Below are 21,078 nucleotides of genomic sequence, written 5' to 3' on the forward strand. Positions count from 1 at the left end.
TTTTCTACTTTGATCCAAAGTTTGCCATTCAGTGTATTCCGCTGCAGCAAAGAGCAGTTGTTCCTATGAGAGTTAAAATGGAAAATACATTTTTATTTTTTTAACCCCATCCCTTTGTATGTCTTGCATACCAGAGAGCGCAAGCCGTCTTTTAGCAAAAAGACCTATTCTTCGCTTGCAGTGGGCTTGGAGTCCACCTTTTGCCTATCATTAGTTGGCTTTGTCACTAGTTTGCTTGCTTTCTATTTGTTAGCGTGGGGGGGCTTTCCTTCCTCTTCTGGTGTTTGTCCCGCTCCAGGAGCATACCCTCATTACTTGAGTCCTTCCACTGCTTACTCACTGCTTTTTTTTTTTTTAAGCACTCTGTGAGACTGCATGTCTTTTTCAGCTGTCTACTTCATGCACGTTTCTTCCCTTTTTCCCCTTCTGCGCTCTGTGTTGGTGTCTCATGTCCTTCTCCCTCCCCGTGTTGCGTCTGCCCCTTGTGTGCTGCTCCCACCCACCCCCTCATTTTGCTTTCTCACTTGTGTGCTTCTCCCTCGTGTGATGCTTCCACCCTCACTCCCCTGATGCTGCCCCACCCTCCCACGCACCTACTCCCATTTATGATCCTCCCTAACCAGCAGTCTTCATTTTTTGCAGAGGACTGGCCTGTGCGCCTTAGAAATGCTTTTGCATTATTTCTATTTATTTTTTTAATAATTTACTAATCCATTTCTGATCAGTACATAAAAATGGCTGCAGCATCATTTTGTAAGTGCACGTGCCTAATAGAGCATACACGCCAACAAAATGACAGGGCTGAATCACTGCACTTTTTTCTTTCTTTAACCCTTCCCCCATACTGCAGAGCACCTTGCTGATGCTGTACAGCATGGCTTGAAGGCATTGGTAAAGCAAATAAATACTAAAGACTAGAGCTATTGGCCTTGCCAATGCGTTTTTTGTTCTCCCTTTTCCTCCTCGTGGATGGTTCGGCATGGTATTTGGCATGCAGAAGTGTAGCCAGAAGCGCTTTTTGTTTAGTGAGTTTTGTGCGGGTTTGTGAAAAGGGACCAAAGTATTAAGCAAAGCACATAGCTTTTTTAGTAGAAAATCTTACCTTATTTGAAACTAGTATCCAAAATCTATGCATACAGGAACATGTATTAAGCTAATGCAATTGTTGGTTATAAAGAGAGGACACAACTCGCAAGAGGCAAAGCCTCGAGTGGATCACAATGCCAGTTCCTTCTCTAAAATGGAAACATATTACAAATTACTCTGTGGATGTGCTTATACATTTTTTGCGAAGCTGTTTTTCTATATGCGCTATTTATAAACAGATATGTAATTCTAACCAGGCATAACGGGTTAAATCCGTTTCGTGTTTTTATAATTGCAACAGTTGCCCCTATTTTGTACAGTAAACTGAGTTTCAAATGGAAGCCTCGGCATTAAAGGAGTAGTTTCGTAAGTCAGTTGAGTGGCACTAATGTGATAACATTATATATGACCCTTTTTCTGTAGTAATTAATGACGGAATCTGTGTTTATTGCTATACTACTTCCAAGTAATAAGCAATTGGACTTGTTTTTATTGCTATGGTGTAACTGTTTGTTACATGTGCGTAATGTGCTGTTCATTATCAGTGTGGTTGTGTATCAGTATCAAATAAATGGTCCTTCAGAGTAATACCCAGTGGTTTTCCTTTGAAGTGATTGTAACATGGAATCCATCAGTCAGACAGCAGTAAACGTGTGTAGTTACATACGTAGGGTTGTCATATTCACAAGGCACTGTGGTAATAAGGACATTTGGCCATGTTGTGGTGTAAGACATTTACTACTAATTTGCAATAGTGTAGTCTACTCTGCACATCTCAATAGCTTTGAGTTTGACCATTTAAACTTTTAGAGTGCTGTTACTTTAGTATTTAACTTTCTGTGGACCAAGCTCAATTTCACAACAATTGGTCATGGTTGCTTAGTGTAAACATGTCCAGAGTGTGTAATTATCTATTACCTTGTTGTGTAAGAGGAACAACGGCCTTGACTGGAGACGCAAAGTTACCAAATATTTTAAGGGTTTTTAATAATGTACTACCAGCTCCATCTCATCCGAAGCAGTAATGATATACTGTGTAGTGGCTGACCTGTGGCCAGGTTTTTCGCCCAGCACCCTCCCAGCTGCACCCTCTTAGGCGCAGTGGAATCGGGGACCAAGCCTGGATACAAGCCTGTTGTACTGCCAGGCTCTGCACACAGGCCCTTCCCACCCGACCAGCTGCACATGGTTTTTGGCCCTGGGCAGTGGCCTGTGACCACAAGATCTTAGGTATGGCATATTAATGTTCTCGCCCCGCATTTACAGTGTTCTGTGGATCTGCCTGTTTATTTAAATTAACCAGGATATTTCAGTGTTAATCTAAGTAATAGTAGGGTGTCTGTGAACTGAGTAGCCTGATGTCTTTAGCTTTGTCCAAAGCCTCATGCAGAAGCTTGCAGAGATGTTGCTTTAGGTCCGATCCTGTTCTTTTCACAGTCTAGAAGTAACATGATAAATCGTGTGCATCTTTGTTTTATAGGTCTGAGTATTTATACAGCCATTTATAACTAAGGTGTTCACAAGGATGGTTTTTCAGACGCCACCTGTGTCTGCTGTTGCTTTCAGTGCGTTGGGATATTACATGCTTTTTTGAATTTGGCAGCGTTAATTAAGCTGATTTAGGCTTTAAAATTGTACATAGTATTGTAATGCAGTGATCTTTAAAGTGTTAATCTTTGTCAAGTTATCAAAGTGCATTTACTTACACCGGGGTCTTCAATCTCAAAAGGACCCAGGCGGAGCAGACAAAACTGGAGTGCGGGGGACACTTTTGGAGGCTCTCAGAGAACTGAGGGTTAATCATAGGGGAAACTACCGTCAACTTCTGGAAGAGATGCTGGCTAGTTACAGACTAGCTAAAGTACAGGGACACGAAGGCACTGGCGGACCAACTGCTGCTGCTGCGCCACTCCATTCAGCTGGCACATCATCGGCAGGCAGTAACGCTGAATCGAAGAGTCATCTTGCTGAGAAAAAGAGCTGAATGTCTGCTCATTGTAGTGGTATTTTAAAAGCTTAGTTTACATTTTTTGCCACAAATTGCTACCTGGCAAAGAAAAAAAAACATTTTAAATAGTTTTGAAATGTTATTCATTTGTTTTAGTCCTGTTATCTATAACATTCTCGTAATAATAATCATGACTTTTTGGCACGTTAAATTCTTGCATGATGTGTGAATGAATGCACGTTCGGTTTTTTAATGTTCACTTTTTTCACTCTATTTTAATGGACTGGCAGCTTAACATTTCCATATTGAAAGAAATATTCGCTCTTATGTGTTGAACTTTACATATATTAAAAAAAAACTCCAATATTTATTATGAAAACTGATAAATGGGAACCCCCCTCTAAATATTTTCCTTTCTAGTAATCATTTTCTCTATACTATACTTGTAAAACTTCAAGTAACAGTATTAAGATTGAGTTTTAAATTGTTTAAACCATACATTTAACCAGGTGTATTATAAATATACCATGTGCTTAGCGTATTGATGTGATTAACTCAGATAGTTTGATAGTGCAATTTACCTGTGTTAAGGAACTTTTTTAATAACTGTATTTTCGATTAATACTTTGTAAGATGTATGAAGTGTGTCATATTGACTATTCTGTAAGCTAGCAAGATCTTACCTGTCGCTCTAAAATCCTACGAATCTTATCTGGAGCGTGCACAGGAATGCTAAGATCAGGCAACCACCAAGTGTCATGTTTGAAGAGCAAGTCTGAAGTTTGTTTCACCTAACAAAACTTGTGAGTTGTACTAAAACTGATGTGTGCTTTGTTAGATTTTCTGAAATAAAGAATTGAATAACGGAGATCGACTTCTTTGGTTCATTTTTGTAGTGACATCTTCATGTGTGTGTACGTACTACCACTGTAATTTAGAAATACAATAATATTTACAGGATTAATCTGATGTGACAGTATTGTTGTAATTCTCTTTCCCGAGTGCCTTGCATTTGACTTTGTTGATGTAATGCAACAGGGAAGTAAAGTAGCAAGGTTAGTTTTGGGATGACGGTATTAGTTGACATGAACAGCAATTTATCTTTTGAACAAAAAGTGATGAACCAAGAATAGAGCTCAACAGAAGAAAAATGTTAGATTGAAAACATATCTTCAGAGATTCTAAGATTTGGCTCTTTGCATTTTGGGCCACTGCTCCATTGTAATCAACCGGAAAAGAACAGTAAAGTGTAGATCGGCTTACAACAAATGGTTTTGAGACAAAGCCTACAGTGACATTTATTTTCGTTATGGTGCAGTGCTCCTGATATATTTTTGGAGAACATGAAGCTTTTGAGCGTGCCTTTTGAGATGCCTGAATTAGTTTGCATGCCAAGGACTAGTCTGGAATCGCATTGTGCAAGAGCTGGAATTTGAATGGTTTGACTGGCACCTCTAGTAGCGCCAATGAGAATTGAAACACTCAAGCCTAGCTCTCTTGCAGCTTTCACAGTGCCACAGAGAATCTCTTACTTGAAAACTGGGTTACATATAGAAGTTTGGGGATGTTACTGAATAGGTTGAATTTTGAAGGCTATACATATTTACGTTCTCTCTTCCGTAATACAAGTGTATTTGTTTGAAGATTTTTTTTTTTTAGGAGGTTTTATTTGTGCTTTCTTGGATAGAACATTTTCTGTGTTCGGTAAATTAGGATAGCAAAGTGCACTGGGAGCAGGGATACCTATTTTTTTTAACTGAAATTAGAAGATACTTTTGAAACAGTCTCTATTCAGATCAGGATCAAAATAAGTCTTGTTTTGAAGTACACCACACTTGTACAAGACTTAAAGCCAGACAAAAGCAATCCACCAACACACCTACTGCCATTTTGAATAACTTTGAGGAGTGTGTGCTCTAGAATCTCGGCAACATGTGATGCTGGGCTTCTTTCATCTAATGGGAAAAAGTCTGTATTGGAAATAACTAGAGCAGCTGTTCTTAACCTTTTTGACTTATGTGGACCCCCAATGAATCATCACTGGAATCCGGGGATGTCCTCTGAGTTATTATTGGAATCTGGGGACCCGTGGCCTAAGCAAATTCTATGATTTGAACCTCAAAACTGCACAAAAATAAATATACACCAAACAAATGCTTAAATATCACAGTCAAATATAGAAAACGTTTTCAAATTTTAAGTTTTTCTTATTTGTGTATACGTCAATTTTAATGTATTATTTTAACATTCTTTAGTTTTGTAAAACAGTTGCCTACCCCCTGAATAGGCCTGGCTGATCCCCAGGGGTCCTCGGACCACAACTTAAGAACCTCTGGAATAGCTGAATTAATTTATTGGTACTCTTTCTGGAGAAGTAAAGGTATTTTGAATCTGTGCATGCACTACTTCGTGACAGAGTAGTAGTAACTACCACTTTGCCTGAGTTGATAGGACTTAACCTTGGCGGAAGAGCTATTTAGTACTGAGACTTTAACTTTTTCCAGATTTGTGCAGGCATGCAAGAGTCCTCCTTTTTAACAGGATGAGGCCGTATGTCAACTCAAATTTCTAACTCTTTCTGTGAGTGAGAACGGTTTGCTTAGAGACAAAGATAATTGTGGAATGGAAAATTGGAGAGTAAATTTCTACAGACCGTGATCCCAACAGAAGAAGGTTAATTATGAGTTCCAGAGATGGTGCAGGTGTGTTATGGGCAGATGTTCAATCACAAAAAGGGGAGTACGGGTTAGTTGTAATGTGGGTAGGTCATTAATGTACTAATTATGACGCTAGTCCACTCAAAAAACCTCGACTAGAGGTGTAAATTATGTACGCTGTGTGGAGGTGTGAGGTCTGCGGGGTGTAGGGGAAGGAAAGTTTCCTTTACGGACTAGGTGGTCTCACACACTATGTAGTGTCATGCTTCATCATATGACCACCTAGCCCCACCCAGGTAGGACAGTGCCACCTGGGCGGACTCGACCTCACTGTTAAAAGAACAGGAGGGAGTGCGTAAATTGGACTTAATTCTGGAAAATAGGGATCCAGCTATACTAGGGGAATAAAAACACCTACTCAGGTACCCGGGTAACTTTTAATAGGGGTCCTGTGCGGTGTGGTTAAAAGGAATGGGGGACCAGTGCGAGAACAATGACTCACAAGGTCACCTAACTAAAAGGAGTAGCCGACATGTTTCTGCCCTTATGGTTGAGCTATGGAGAGTCTCTGGGCATTCATCAGGGCATTGGATCCCTGTAGTAATTACTACTTGACCGCTACACAAATACGTGAAAGAGGAAGGGCCTACCTTAACCAAGAGAATATCTGGGGAGGACCTAAAGAAAATGGGATGAAAAACAGACCAAAAACAATGTGAAAGATAAAACACAACACACCACTCCACACGTGACATAATTCATACAGGCTGCAGGGGTGCTGGTTGCAAATATAAATACAGTTGCGTCAAGGTTATGCACGGCGTACACTAAGTAAGGGAAGACAATTTCTTACCCTCACACTTGAGGCTACTAGCCTCTGGTATCCTGGAGAGGGAGCGTCCCCTTATAGTCAGACTCTAGAGTTCAAGGGGAAAGAGAAAGCGCAGAAGGGAAATCATGAAAGTAGTGCGGGAATGCAGAGGAGAAGAAGAGGGGAAGAGATGAAAGGAAAAAGGAGAAAATAAGAACTGAGGGGAAGAAACAGGAGAAGAGGGATAAGAAAAAGGTTAAAAAAAAAAGGCAAAAAAGGGGGCTCGGGGTGGGGAAGAAAGAGGGGAGGGAGAAGGGAGGGAAAGAAAAAAGAAGAACAAGGTAAAGAGAATGGAAAAAAGAAAGAAAAGGAAGGCAGAAGATCAGGGGGAAGGAGAAAGAAATAGAAAAAGGAGAGAAGGGAAGGGAAGAAAGGAGTTCAAAAATGAAGACAGAGACTTCTTATCTGTATCTCCAACGCTGTCTGACTCACTGCATCAAAGGTGGGCGCTCTCTGTGCGCCTATACCGACCTCTCGTTCAGGACCGCTTGAATGCAATGGCCTGGAGATGAGGGGTAGATATAGTGACCTTAATTAGGACAGGTAGCAGCTGAAGTAGATCACCGTCGCGGCCCGGGGTGGGCGGGGCCGGAAATATGACGTGCTCCCCACAAATATGGTCATTGCCCGGCGAGGCCCGTTGTGGCCATGGATATGCCGTGGGACAGAAACTGTGGGGAAGCGCTTGGTGGAGCGCCAAAAGAGACGCTGCCCAAGTGCAGAGAAACGCCGGTGAAGGCGCGCGGGCCGCGTCAGCCAGTACTCCGTGTCTGGCTGGCCCCGCAAGTGTCGTCGGGAAACGTAGTTTCCCGGCTGCACTATCTGTGTGCCGAAGGGTGTGTGTCGCTGGGAAACGTAGTTTCCCGGCGGCACAGCACAGGCACACTGGGGAGGGGGGAAAAGGAAGAAAAGCAGAGATAAAAAGGAGGAAAGGAGGAGGATGGGGGGGGAGGGAAAAAAAGAGAAAAGGGGGAAGGGAGAAAAGAGGGAAAAAAAAGGGGAAAAAAAGGGGGCAGGACGGGGAGGGGGAAGGCAGGGGGGGGAAAAAAACACAAAGAGGGAAGGGGGACGGGGGACGGCACATATTCAACATGGGGAAACATGTGAGGGGTATGTAGAAGGGGGAGGGAGAACCACCAGACAAAAAAGGGGGGGGGGGGTTTGTGGGGTTGTGGAAGAGGAGAAAGAAAGAACACAAAGGGGGGAAAAAAGGGGGGAAGTAGGAGGGGGGGGAAACAGAGAGGGGGGGGGGAAAAGAGGGGAAGAAGGAGGGCAGGGGAATGCACAGGAGGGAACCAACCAGGTTCACCCGTGTTAGAAAGAGAAGAGAAAACTAAGTAGGACGGAATGTGATCCAGAGGGAAGGAGGAAGCGAAAGCGGAACAAGGGGGGAAAGAAAAAGACCGGAGGAAGGAAAAGTCAAGGGGCAGAGAATGTGGGGGGGTTCTAGGGTTGAAGCGAGAACCAGGGTATCTCATCGTTTAATCCAATCGTGTCTGTGTGCAACCTCCAAATCCAGCGTTGCTCAGCCCTAAAAAGTTTTTCGGACATGTTAGGGGTCGAGGGGGAAAGTTGTTCCAGGACTGTCCATGACATGTCGTCTGGGGAATGATTTTTTTGTAAGAAATGACTGGTAAGTTTAGTAGCATCTCGTTTGCACCTGATCGTGCTCCTGTGCTCACAGATTCTGACGCTGATTTTTCTCGTGGTCATCCCCACATACTGGAGTTGACAAGGGCATTTGATTAGGTAAATTACATTTTTACTATTACAGTTAGTGAATGATTTTTGTACCCAAGGGGTTCTTAGGTTGATGTTTATGGTGGTGGATTTTTGGGTAAAGGGACAGACACTGCAGTTGCCACATGGGTGATGACCTGCAGGGGGGGCCAATTGCCAGAGTGTGGTCTGTGTGGGACGTCGTTTCTCCTTTGGTCTGGTGTGGACCACCATGTCGCGTATATTACTTGCTCTCTTATACGCGTGTAGTGGAGGTTCAAAGGGTAAACCCCCTGAAGTTAGAATTTTCCAATTGTCTTTTATGATCTTTTGGATTTCATTAGATAAGGGATTGAATGTGGTCACACAAACGATCTTGTCCAATTTGGGTTTCGGTGTGTGGGGCTGTAGCAGTTGGTCCCTATTATTATTGCGCGCCCTTTTTAATGCCCTGCTCACCAGGTGTGGGGGATAGTCCTTGGTGTGTAGCTTAGCAGTTAGTTTGTCTGCATGTTTGCGGTAGTCAATCACTGAAGAACAGTTTCGTCTTAGCCGCAGGAACTGCCCGACCGGGAGGTTATCTCTTAAGGCTCGAGGGTGGAAGCTCTGATATTGTAACAAATTGTTACAATCCGTAGGTTTGTAATACACCTCTGTGGCTAACCCTCCATCATGTTCATAAATGAGTAAGTCAAGGAAAGGTAACTTGTTGTCACCTATGTTCATTGTGAAGGTGAGGAAAGGGTTTGCTCCGTTGAGCCAAACAGCGAATGCCTGGGCTTCTTCCCTACTCCCAGTCCATATCAGCAGTACATCGTCGATGTATCGCTTCCAGAGTTTGATCTGGTCACGGTAGGGGTTCTCCTCATTCAAGACAATTTGTCTTTCAAAGTGGTCAACATATAGACATGCTAGACTAGGGGCGAAAGTGCTGCCCATTGATGTACCCTGTGTCTGCAAAAAGAAATTATCCTCAAATTTAAAGTAGTTTCTGGTGAGAGCGAGGTGTGCTAGATCCAGGATAAAACCCGCAGGGGTTTGGGAATCACTCGTCTGGATTTCCAGCAAATCGCTTATCACTTCCAAGGTGGCCTCTTGCGGAATATTTGTGTATAATGACTCCACGTCGAGGGTAATCAGGAGCTCCTTAGTTTTGTCAAAGGCTATAGAATCCAGTAACAGGAGGACATGGGTGGTGTCTTTAAGATAGGTTGGTATTTTTTTGACTAGCGGTTGTAGGAAGACATCCACAAATTTAGACAGAGGCTCTAGTACTGAGCCTAGACCGGAAACTATGGGTCGTCCCGGAGGAGGAATCTTTTCTTTGTGTACTTTTGGTAAAATATAAAAGTACGGGATTTTAGGATTCGTCTGTATCAGGAATGATGCCTCATGATCTGTAATCCAGTTGTTCTCTTTCCCTTTAGATACTAGGAAAGCGATTTCTTCTTGGACATCAGTGGTAGGATCACGTGCCAGGCGTTTGTAGTGTCTGGTATTCCCCAGTAGTCGCTCACACTCGTCTCTATACATTTTTTGTGGAAGAATCACTGTAGCACCGCCTTTATCTGCTGGTTTTATAATGATGTTGGGATCGGCTGTGAGGCCCTTCAGTGACTCTATTTCGACTTTGCTCATATTGTGGAATGTATTGTTGGGTGCTTCAGTGAGACCTTTGATTTTAAGGGACACTGATTTCTCAAAAGCCAGTACCTCAGGGGGCATTTGCCCTGCCAGGGGACAGAAGGTAGATTTAGGACGTAGTCCCGTGTTTTGTGTGGGAGTATCATATTCCTTCCCAAGGAAGAAGGTTTTTAGGCGGATCTTACGGAACAAGCCCGCTAGTTCTGTTCTAGTTCTGAATAGGTCGACCTTAGGAGTAGGCACGAAGTTCAGACCTTTGTTCAGTGCTTGGGTTTCGGTTTGGCTCAGACTCCGGTTACTCAAATTAATGATGTTGCCTGTGTTTTCAGGGCCCAGTTTCACTTTGTCTTGCTTGTCCCTGGGATGGTATCCCTGTGTGGTGGATTTTCCAAGGCATCCTCTTTTGGGCGCCACTGTACCTCTTTTTTCCTCCCCCTGTCCCTTCCATGACCTCTGTCTAAAAAAGGCGGCGGAGGTTCAGAGAAGGACCATTGGGCAGGGTGCTGTAGGTAGGGTGCCTGGTACTGTGGAGGTGGGCCATATTGGTTTGGCCAGCCCCATTGTTGGTTAAAGTACGGTGGGTAAAGGGGAGGTGCAGATGGAAAGTTCCATCCTCCTCGACGTTGTCCACGTCGCCCACGGCGGTATCGTGTGTTTCCTGAAGAGTTACTATCACTGTCTGAGCTGATATTGCCCCCAGAGGAGGTGTCGGAAGTGTTAGTGGAATTCTTCGCTACATAGTCAGGTTTGGTGTAGGGATATATCCTTTCTAAGGAAAAGCGATTTAGGTCTTTTTGAAATTTGGCTATTTTTTGCTGGGTTAAGTATTCTTTATATTCGTTCATGTTTTTGTTTACCTCCTCCAGTTTCTTTTTGAAGGAGAGGATACTCACACCTGACTTTAGGTTATTCTCACTGGTTTTTATCTGGACCAGTAAGGTTTCAGATAACCTAGTTGCTGTTTTTATAATTAAAATCAGCCAATCTCGTGTGCATTTCCATGCTATAAGCGACCAATCTTTACGAAACTCGAGGTCGTCTAGGAATATGCGAGGTTCATTGGTGACAAGTAGTCCGTTTGGAGCCGAGTTGCTACGGAGATATTCTGTAAGGACAGCCCCATGTAGTATAGTCTTAATTTGGGAGCGTTTTAATTCCACTAGGGTGTCCCAGTCCCCAAGTTGGGACAAACTCTTTGATAAGGCTGTGTCCCCGAGGAGTGAGGGGGCTGCGAGGATAGCTGATACTTCCTCATCATTAAAGGAGAGACCATCTGCCATTGTATGGCCTGGGGGGGGGGAAAGGAAGTGTAGGAGTGGGCCCGATAGGGGTGGTGGAGAGTCAGATCGAGGAGGAAAGAAGAAGGAACCGAAGCTCTAAGGGGCGCAGGCTAGAAAGGGTGCTAGCTGGGAATCAGCAAGCTAATACTCTCGCACTCGAGAGATCTATGTAAGCTAACTCTCGCAGCCAGGAGGCTGCTCTACTATCATATTACACAAGGGAGAGTAATTGGGAGCAAGGAGAGAACCAAACCGTACTCGATTGGGAGTCGAGTACGGTTTGGTTCTCTCCTTGCTCCCAATTACTCTCCCTTGTGTAATATGATATGGGCAGATGTTCCCCACTTTGAGGAACTGCACAACCTTCCCTTTGGTCAAGAGATCAAGGAATGTCAAAGCATGAGTCAAACGAGACTTCAGTGGCAGTGATTATAAAGGTCCAGCAGAGATACCCTAGTCTTCCGCCCCTTGCTTGAAAACACCTATGTGAAAGTTACCCTTGGAAATCAGTAGTCAACCACAACATTACGTTAGCATTGGTATGTATATCTGTGTTAAGTTTTGTGTACTTTGCCAATCATATGGGATAGAGATATGTATATGTGTGCATGTGTGTAGTATTTGTTTAAAGACTAGTTGGTACCCTAATTAGTCTATCATGTATTTTCAAAGTGTGTGCAACATTAGCTTGCTTCCCTTTGCACTGAAGAAATTGAAATAGGACAAGGATCCCTAAGAAGCTATGTTTCTGATGTTAGGACCTGGAGGTAAACTGGATTCTAATCCCAATGTAACCGCCTAACAAAAATCCTCTGAGGTCAAATCACTAGCTCAATTTGCTTCAAACTGTAAATGTGTAATGGGAAGCAGTAAGTGCAGAGTTTTTTCTGGTACAGGTTGAATTAATGTTCCCACCCTCCACATCACAGCAGGGTCTGTAACATGGCTTTTACCCAACATCTCTTCACACAATGTGGGCAGCATTTCCTATTTGACATGTTGTTGCTCTAATAATAGAATATTACTGAGCATTTACCTGCTTCTTGGTAGTAGGCACAGATTACACAGCATGCTATAATCTGTTTCCATTGCAAGTTATTTTTTTTGCTCTTATGTTCTATTTTTCTATTCGTCTCTCTCCTAACCATTCATTTTTGTGTGTGTGTGTGTGTGTGTGTGTGTGTGTGTGTGTGTGTGTGTGTGTGTGTGTGTGTGTGTGTGTGTGTGTGTGTGTGTGTGTGTGTGTGTGTGTGTATATATATATATATATATATATATATATATATATATATATATATGTATATGGAAAATGTCACTTACCCAGTGTACATCTGTTAGTGGCATGAGACGCTGCAGATTCACGGGCTCGGAGTGTTACAAGTTGTTTTTCTTCGAAGAAGTCTTTTCGAGTCACAAGATCGAGGGACTCCTCCCATTTCGGCTCCATTGCGCATGGGCGTCTACTCCATCCTAGATTGTTTTCCCCGCAGAGGGTGAGGTAGGAGTTGTGTATATAGTAATAGTGCCCATCAATGTAGTAAGTATGTATGTACATAATGTGACTAAAAGTATTATATTTACAAGTTTGATTTTAATCAACTTATAACGGCTACAGGCTCCCGGGGAGGTGGGAGGGCGCATGTGAATCTGCAGCGTCTCATGCCACGAACAGATGTACACTGGGTAAGTGACATTTTCCGTTCGATGGCATGTGTAGCTGCATATACACATGCTGTGCATAGACTAGTAAGCAGTTATCTCCCCAAAAGCGGTGGTTCAGCCTGTAGGAGTTGAAGTAGTTTGAAATAATGTTCTTAATACAGCTTGTCCTACTGTGGCTTGTTGTGTTGTTAACACATCCACGCAGTAATGTTTAGTGAATGTATGAGGCGTAAACCATGTGGCTGCCTTACAGATTTCTGTCATTGGTATATTTCCTAGAAAGGCCATTGTGGCGCCTTTCTTTCTAGTGGAGTGTGCCTTCGGTGTAATAGGCAGTTCTCTCTTAGCTTTAACATAACAGGTTTGAATACATTTAACTATCCATCTGGCAATGCCTTGTTTGGATATTGGATTTCCTGTATGAGGTTTTTGGTAAGCTACAAACAATTGTTTTGTCTTGCGAAACTGTTTGGTCCTATCAATGTAATACATTAGGGCTCTTTTTATGTCTAATGTATGTAATGCTCTTTCAGCTACAGAGTCTGGTTGTGGAAAAAACACTGGGAGTTCCACAGTTTGGTTTAAGTGGAACGGTGATATAACTTTTGGCAAAAATTTGGGATTTTTGCGTAGAACCACTTTGTGTATTTGTATAAAGGGTTCTTGTATGGTAAAGGCTTGTATTTCACTCACTCTTCTGAGGGATGTGATAGCTATTAGAAAGGCTACTTTCCAAGTTAAGTATTGCATTTCACAAGAGTGCATGGGTTCGAATGGTGGACCCATGAGTCGCGTTAATACAATATTGAGGTTCCACGAAGGATTGGGGGTGTTCTTGGTGGAAAGATCCTTTTTAGACCCTCCATAAATGGTTTTATGACTGGGATTCTAAATAGTGAAGTTGAATTTGTAATTTGCAGATATGCTGAAATTGCTGTGAGATGTATTTTAATGGACGAAAAAGCGAAGTTAGATTTTTGTAAGTGTAGTAAGTAGCTTACAATGTCTTTTGCGGATGCGTGAAATGGTTGAATTTGATTATTTTAACAGTAATAAACAAATTGTTTCCATTTATTCGCGTAGCAATGTCTTGTAGTAAGTTTTCTAGCCTGTTTGATGACCTCCATACATTCTTGTGTAAGGTCTAGGTGTCCGAATTCTAAGACTTCAGGAGCCAGATCGCTAGATTGAGCAATGCTGGATTCGGGTGTCTGATCTGCTGTTTGTGTTGAGTTAACAGATCTGGTCTGTTTGGTAGTTTGATATGAGGCACTACTGACCGGTCCAATAATGTTGTGTACCAAGGTTGTCGTGCCCAAGTTGGTGCTATTAGTATTAGTTTGAGTTTGTTTTGACCCAATTTGTTTACCAGATAAGGAAGGAGTGGGAGAGGGGGAAAAGCGTAAGCAAATAACCCTGACCAACTCATCCATAACGCATTGCCTTTGGAGTGAGGCTGTGGGTACCTGGGTGCGAAGTTTTGGTATTTTGCGTTTTCTTTTGTTGCGAATAGGTCTGTTTGTGGTGTTCCCCAGTGTAGAAAGTAGGTTTGCAGTATCTGTGGATGAATCTCCCATTCGTGGATCGGTTGGTGATCTCGACTGAGATTGTCGGCCAATTGGTTTTGAATTCCTGGGATGTATTGCGCTATTAGGCGAATGTGATTGTGAATCTCCCAATGCCAAATCTTCTGTGCTAAGAGACACAGTTGTGATGAGTGTGTGCCTCCCTGTTTGTTTAAGTAATAAATTGTTGTCATGTTGTCCGTTTTGACAAGAATGTGTTTGTGGGTTATTAGTGGTTGAAATGCTTTTAACGCTAGAAACACTGCTAGTAGTTCTAGCTGATTTATGTGAAGTTGTTTCTGCTGAATGTCCCATTGTCCCTGGATGCTGTGTTGGTTGAGATGTGCTCCCCACCCTACCATGGAAGCATCTGTTGTGATTACGTATTGAGGCACTGGGTCTTGGAAAGGCCGCCCTTGGTTTAAATTTACAGGATTCCACCATTGAAGCGAGGTGTGTGTTTGGCGGTCTATCAACACTAGATCTTGAAGTTGACCCTGTGCTTGTGTCCATTGTGTTGCTAGGCACTGTTGTAAGGGCCGCATGTGTAATCTTGCGTTTGGGACAATGGCTATGCATGAGACCATCATGCCTAGTAGTTTCATCACTAGTTTTACCTGATACTTTTGGTTTGGGTGTATGCTTTGTATTACGTTTTGGAATGCTTGTACCCTTGGTGGACTTGGAGTGGCAATCCCTTTTTTTGTGTTGATTGTTGCTCCTAAGTATTGTTGTATTTGACACGGCTGTAAGTGTGATTTTTGGTAGTTTAGTGAGAACCCTAGTTTGTGAAGGGTTTCTATGACGTTTTTTGTGTGTTAAGACACTGTTTCTGGGTGTTGGTTTTGATTAACCAATCGCCTAGATACGGGAATACGTGTATGTGCTGTCTTCTGATATGTGCCGCTACTACTGCAAGGCATTTTGTAAATACCTTTGGTGTTGTTATTCCGAATGGTAACACTTTGAACTGGTAATGTACTCCTTGGATTACAAACCTTAAGTATTTCCTGTGTGAAGGATGTATGGGTATATGGAAGTACGCATCTTTGAGATCTAATGTCGTCATGTAGTCTTGTTGTTTGAGCAAGGGGATTACGTCTTGAAGTGTCACCATGTGAAAGTGATCTGATTTGATGTAAAGATTTAGTGTTCTGAGATCTAATATAGGTCTTAGAGTTTTGTCCTTTTTGGGTATGAGACAGTAAACCCCTGTCCCTTTTTGCTGATTGGGTACTAGTTCTATTGCATCTTTTTGTAACAACGCTTGGACTTCTACCTGTAATAGATCCATGTGTTTTTTTGGCGGCACATTTGGTGGTAATTGTAGGAATTCTATGCAATAGCCATGTTGGATGATGGCTAGGACCCACGAGTCCGTTGTTATTTCCTCCCAATTTTGGTAAATATCTGTGAGTCTCCCCCCACTGGTGTTACGTGTTGGGGATTTGTGACACTGAAGTCACTGTTTGTTTTGAGGGGTCTTGGGACTTTGGAACTTCCCTCTAGTCTTAGGGAACTGTCCCCCTCTGTATTGTCCCCGAAAGCCTCCTCCCTGATACTGGCTTTGGTATGTGGGCCTGGTTTGTGAAGTTGAGGGTTCTGTGGTTTGAGCCCGAAACCCCCCTCTAAATTGTGTCTTCCTAAAAGTGCCTCTGCTCTGTGGGGAGTAGAGCGGCTCATGGCCTTGGCCGTATCTGTATCTTTTTTCAGCTTCTCGATAGCAGTGTCCACTTCCGGCCCAAACAACTGCTGTCCTTTAAAAGGCATATTAAGCACAGCCTGTTGGATTTCGGGCTTGAATCCTGAGGTGCGTAGCCATGCATGTCTCCGAATTGTCACCGCTGTATTTACAGTTCTTGCAGCTGTGTCTGCTGCGTCCATTGCTGAACGTATCTGATTATTTGAGATACTTTGGCCCTCTTCTACCACCTGTTGTGCACGTTTTTGGAATTCTTTGGGCAGATGTTCAATAAAGTGTTGCATTTCATCCCAGTGGGCTCTGTCATATCTTGACAGCAAAGCCTGTGAATTCGCAATGCGCTGTTGATTGGCTGCTTGTGCTACCACTCTTTTTCCTTCTGCGTCGAACTTGCGACTTTCTTTGTCGGGTGGTGGTGCATCTCCGGAGGTGTGTGAATTCGCCCTTTTACGTGCTGGGCCAACTAATACTGAGTCCGGTGTGAGTTGCTGCGTAATGTACATAGGGTCTGTTGGTGGAGGCTTGTACTTTTTCTCCACCCTAGGAGTAATGGCCCTGCCTTTAAAGAGTTCTTGAAATATTTGCTTTGCGTGTTTCAACATTCCTGGTAGCATTGGAAGACTCTGGTACTGACTATGTGGACGACAGAGTATTAAATAAAAAGTCATCTTCGATAGGTTCAGCGTGCAGTGTCACGTTGTGAAAAGCAGCTGCTCTGGACACCACCTGCGTGTAAGCCGTTCTGTCTCCAGGTGGTGATGGTCTTGCTGGGTAACAGTCAGGACTGTTATCTGACACAGGAGCATCATAAAGATCCCATGCATCTGGGTCATCTTGGCTTATGCTTGTGTGTGTTGGAGACTGCACCATAGGTGGGCTAGCGATTGGTGATGATTGCGGTGAGCGCTGAGGTGATGGTGGCGGAGTTACTTGTTTTACCACCTTTGCTTGTGGTGGTTTTATTCTTCTCTTGGAGAGCCAGTTTCCTTTTCATCCTTATAGGAGGGAGAGTTCTTATTTTCCCTGTCTCCTTTTGGATATGGAGCCTTCTCTGTGTATAATCTGGCTCACCTGCCTCTAGCTCCTGTCCGAATTTATGGCTTTGCATTTGTGTGGAAAGCCCTTGCTCCTCGGTGTAGGAACTTGTTTTCGGCTCCGAAGCCAGATGTTTCGGGATCAAAACCTTTTCCCCCGTCTTTTTCGGCTCCGAAGCCACTTTTTTGTGTTTCGGTGTACCGATCTCTCGGTGCCGAGTCATCTCAGTGCCGGTATCTCGATGTTGAGATTGTTCTGACCCGGTGTCTCGGGCCGAGTCTTTTCTGTGCCGGTATCTCGACCGGAGTCGGATGACTTTGACACGTGTGCCCTTTTTCGGTGCCGATGGACGGTCACCGATTATTTTTTTTTTTTTTTTTTTTTTTGGGGGGGTTAAGCCATGGCCTGCCGGCGGTGGCATCCCCTGGGCTCTGATGATTTTAACGTGAGTTTTGGCCGGGGCTGTTTTACTCACGGTTTTTGGCCTCACAGGTATCCTCTTTGTGTTCGGGAGACAAACACAAATTGCAGACCAAATGTTGATCTGTGTAAGGATACTTGTTGTGGCATTCGGGGCAGAAGCGGAATGGGGTCCGTTCAATTAGTCTTGTTGATGCACGTGGTCGGGCCGACCAGGCCCCGCCGGGGAATTGAAACCCCGAAGGGCCACCTGAGCTCTTCAAAATTCAGTGTCGATCTGTGATAACTAACCCGCTACCGAACACAAACAATACCGTCAAATTTTTCCGATATCTAACTTTCCGAACCGAAACACGGAGCGCAGAGGAACACGTCCGAACCCGATGGCGGAAAGAAAACAATCTAAGATGGAGTCGACACCCATGCGCAATGGAGCCGAAATGGGAGGAGTCCCTCGATCTCGTGACTCGAAAAGACTTCTTTGAAGAAAAACAACTTGTAACACTCCGAGCCCAACACTAGATGGCTGGATATGCACAGCATGTGTATCTGCAGCTACACATGCCATTGAACATATATATATATCAATATTCGTGTCTGTTTCCATTTGTAGTTGATCCCCTTCACTGTCATTGAGTGATCCAACAAACTGTGTTTAAGGAAATGTGTTGGCTCGTGATATCTGCATAATGAACTTGTATGGTCTCCGGGAAATGTCGTATTTTGCTTTCGAAGCGGTCACGTTTTCACCGATGTCTGATAGATATTTCTACCTAAAGATTCCACACTTTTTTAATATCTCTAGGTGCCAGCCTCACTACAGAATGTTTTGCAATAGTTCCTACAATGTTGCCATCAGCTTTTCTCTGTTTCTGCCCAGACATGACGTTACTGGAGTCATAAAGCCCCACCCCCGCACCCTAACATCTGTTCCCTTTTTTTTCTGCACCATTCGCTACGCATCCAGAGCTGCTCTCTGCCCTTTTGCATTGCTAGGCAGATTCACTTAAGCTAAAAAGTCAGGGTTCAAACCCTACTACTCCTGCCATGGACACATGTCCATTTCTGATTCCTCCCCCCAGTCCAGGATCCCGCCACCAAACTCAAACGCCCCCCTACCCATCTCAACCCCTTCCCCAATCGCAGTGTCTGCAGTAGTGCTTTGGGTCCCAAACATAACTAAAGTCATGCAAGTCGTGCTGTCTTGTGCATTCTAAGGCCATCATAAGAGGTGAAGCTATTTATAGGATGAATCCTGAGCCAGCATATTTCGCGCTACAGGTCAAGGTCTTGGTTGTCTCCCTCCTCCATCGATGTGTGGGGAGGCTTTGCATCAGGATGCTGGTCTCCATACAGAGGTAGATATACGTAGTGTTCCCCCTCCTCATGCAGAACCTACTTTAGAACTGAAGCTAGTGGGCATGACTAGCAGAAGTGCCTTTTCTGGCCTGATGCTAATGCTACTCTGAAGTTTCTGGTGCCGACGCAGTGCAAGTTCTCTTTCACACAGGTCATGCTGGTGGTTTTTTGTGGAACTGCGATTTCCCTGGGTTGCACCCATAAGTTCTATAGAAAAGACTGGGCTCTATCTGGGATATGGCTGGCAGGTACTTCTCTCAACATCCACTTGGGGGCACTACAACTATAGCAAGAGCTGCGCTGGCACCAAGAACCAGCTGGTTGCACCTTTGCTGACACTGGCACTGACTCTGGAGCCTATGCCAGAAACAAAGGCCATTTTGCAGCGCTTAGAGGGAACCACACAGTTGAAGAAGGCTCAATGTGTGGTGGTGTTCCAAACCTAAGCTTTCATCAGAGGCGACTATTGGCAGATGTTTGACCTTTGTTTCCAGTTCATACGACATTCAACTCCTCTATGTAACACTACATGACTGCAACAGAGGTGAGGCGGCCAGTTTGCTACCCCCTGTCGACACCGATTTAACAGATCATGTAGCACTGCAGAATGCAAGTGGCCTGGATGGCTCCCCAGAGGTGGACTAAGGGTACCCGCTAGGGCTGCCCTTTGCAGAGGTTGATTTCTTGACTCTGATGTACTCTGAAAGGAGTGGCAGTACCAAAGCTGCCTCTCTGGGAAATAAAGGCGAACCTCTTAACAAATATCATTGAATCCTGTCCTTATACTTATGAGCTCTTGATCCCATTAATTTAGGTCCTAATTTGAGCATGTTATGGCAGCATGGGCTAAAATACTTCAACACTCAATGAAGCAGCCAGGATGACATTGGTAGACCTTTATTTTCCATCCTTCACCAGAGAGTCTGTTACCACAGGCATCATATTGGTCTGAGCTTGGCGTGTTTCCCCTGTATGCTCTTGACACTGGAGTCAGAAAAGCTGGAAGCCATAGGGAAGAAAATATTCTCCAATGGAGGTCCATGACTTTGTGCGTTATACTCTCACACTGTAAAATGGCACATATGTTTGTATTAAGTCTCCCAAACCCCTAAAGGACAGCTTTGCAGAGGTTGTGGAGAACGGACAGGTTGCAGTAAAACAGATCATGCAAATGGGTTAGGGCACTGTAGATTCAATGGACAGAGACATGAGGTCTTTCTTTTGCATCAGGTGCCACTGTTAGCTCTGCTAAACAGGGTTTTCATGGGATGATCAAGTAAATGTGATGGATTTGCCACTCGATTGATCTTTCCTTTTTTGGGGTCGGTCAGACTGTTTCTTAGAAATGTTCAAACCAGGTTGGGCTACAGCTCAATCATTCAAGGTGGCATCTCCTGTCCGAGACGTCCACAGGCAGTACCAGCAGTTTTGTGGCTGTTTCAGGGGGCTGTCATTTCGTCAGTGCCAACCTTCGCAGATAGTCTAGCAGCTTTAGGTTTCCTTTGAGAGTAGATGACCAGTTTTCCTTTCCTCTACAGGTTAAACTATTACCATAAACCAGCGGTCTTACAACTTTTTATTAAAGGTGAATGTCCTCTTCCAACAGGAACTTTCCCTCGCACCCTGAGTACGCTCTTCCCAGTCAGAAAAACTTTCTCCCGCAGCTTGTAGCAACTTTTCTTGCAGAAAGGGGAGGTGGAGTTAGTCCCACAGCAGGAAATTGGATAGGTTGAACTTGAAATCCAACATCACAGGAAACTCTTGTTAAAAGTTCTGAACCATCATTATTCTCTTCATGGATACTGGTGCGAAAAGGAGGCATTCGTGCAAGTGAATTTAACATTGAAGACCTAGTCTGAAAATTGACTTTGAATTGACAACTGGATGATGATACACCTGTGACAACACGTCGGAACAGGCCAGAACCAATTGGGACTGCCTACCTTCAGCTCTAACGAACGCCTAGAAAATCTGAAAATAAGTCCCAATTACATACATCCACCCCTCCCCCTCCCCCCCTCCTCCTTTGACATCCTGTTATTTCTGGAGACCTGGTTTGGGGCATCGTTCCTATTTGGTACATTAAACGTCAAACGCAAGCCAGAATGTAATATAACAAAGTCTAAAGAG

The 21,078-nt window shown here is 43.9% G+C and overlaps 1 protein-coding gene across 2 annotated transcripts in view; it reads left to right on the forward strand.

The window, feature by feature from the left end:
* The window catches only part of PPM1B (protein phosphatase, Mg2+/Mn2+ dependent 1B), a 143,118-nt gene that overhangs the window by 86,517 nt on the left and 35,523 nt on the right, over positions 1 to 21,078 (forward strand). Inside the window, exon 6 of one of the 2 annotated variants that reach the window (XM_069234000.1) lies at positions 2,816 to 3,902. The exons of the other annotated variant lie outside the window; for it this stretch is intronic. Coding sequence (XP_069090101.1) covers positions 2,816 to 3,070 — 255 coding nt within the window. The 3' untranslated portion in view covers positions 3,071 to 3,902. Of the gene's footprint in view, positions 1 to 2,815; positions 3,903 to 21,078 lie in introns of those variants that run through there. 2 annotated transcript variants of the gene reach the window in all.

The sequence above is a fragment of the Pleurodeles waltl genome, chromosome 5 (assembly GCF_031143425.1).
Source record: "Pleurodeles waltl isolate 20211129_DDA chromosome 5, aPleWal1.hap1.20221129, whole genome shotgun sequence".
NCBI lineage: Eukaryota > Metazoa > Chordata > Amphibia > Caudata > Salamandridae > Pleurodeles > Pleurodeles waltl.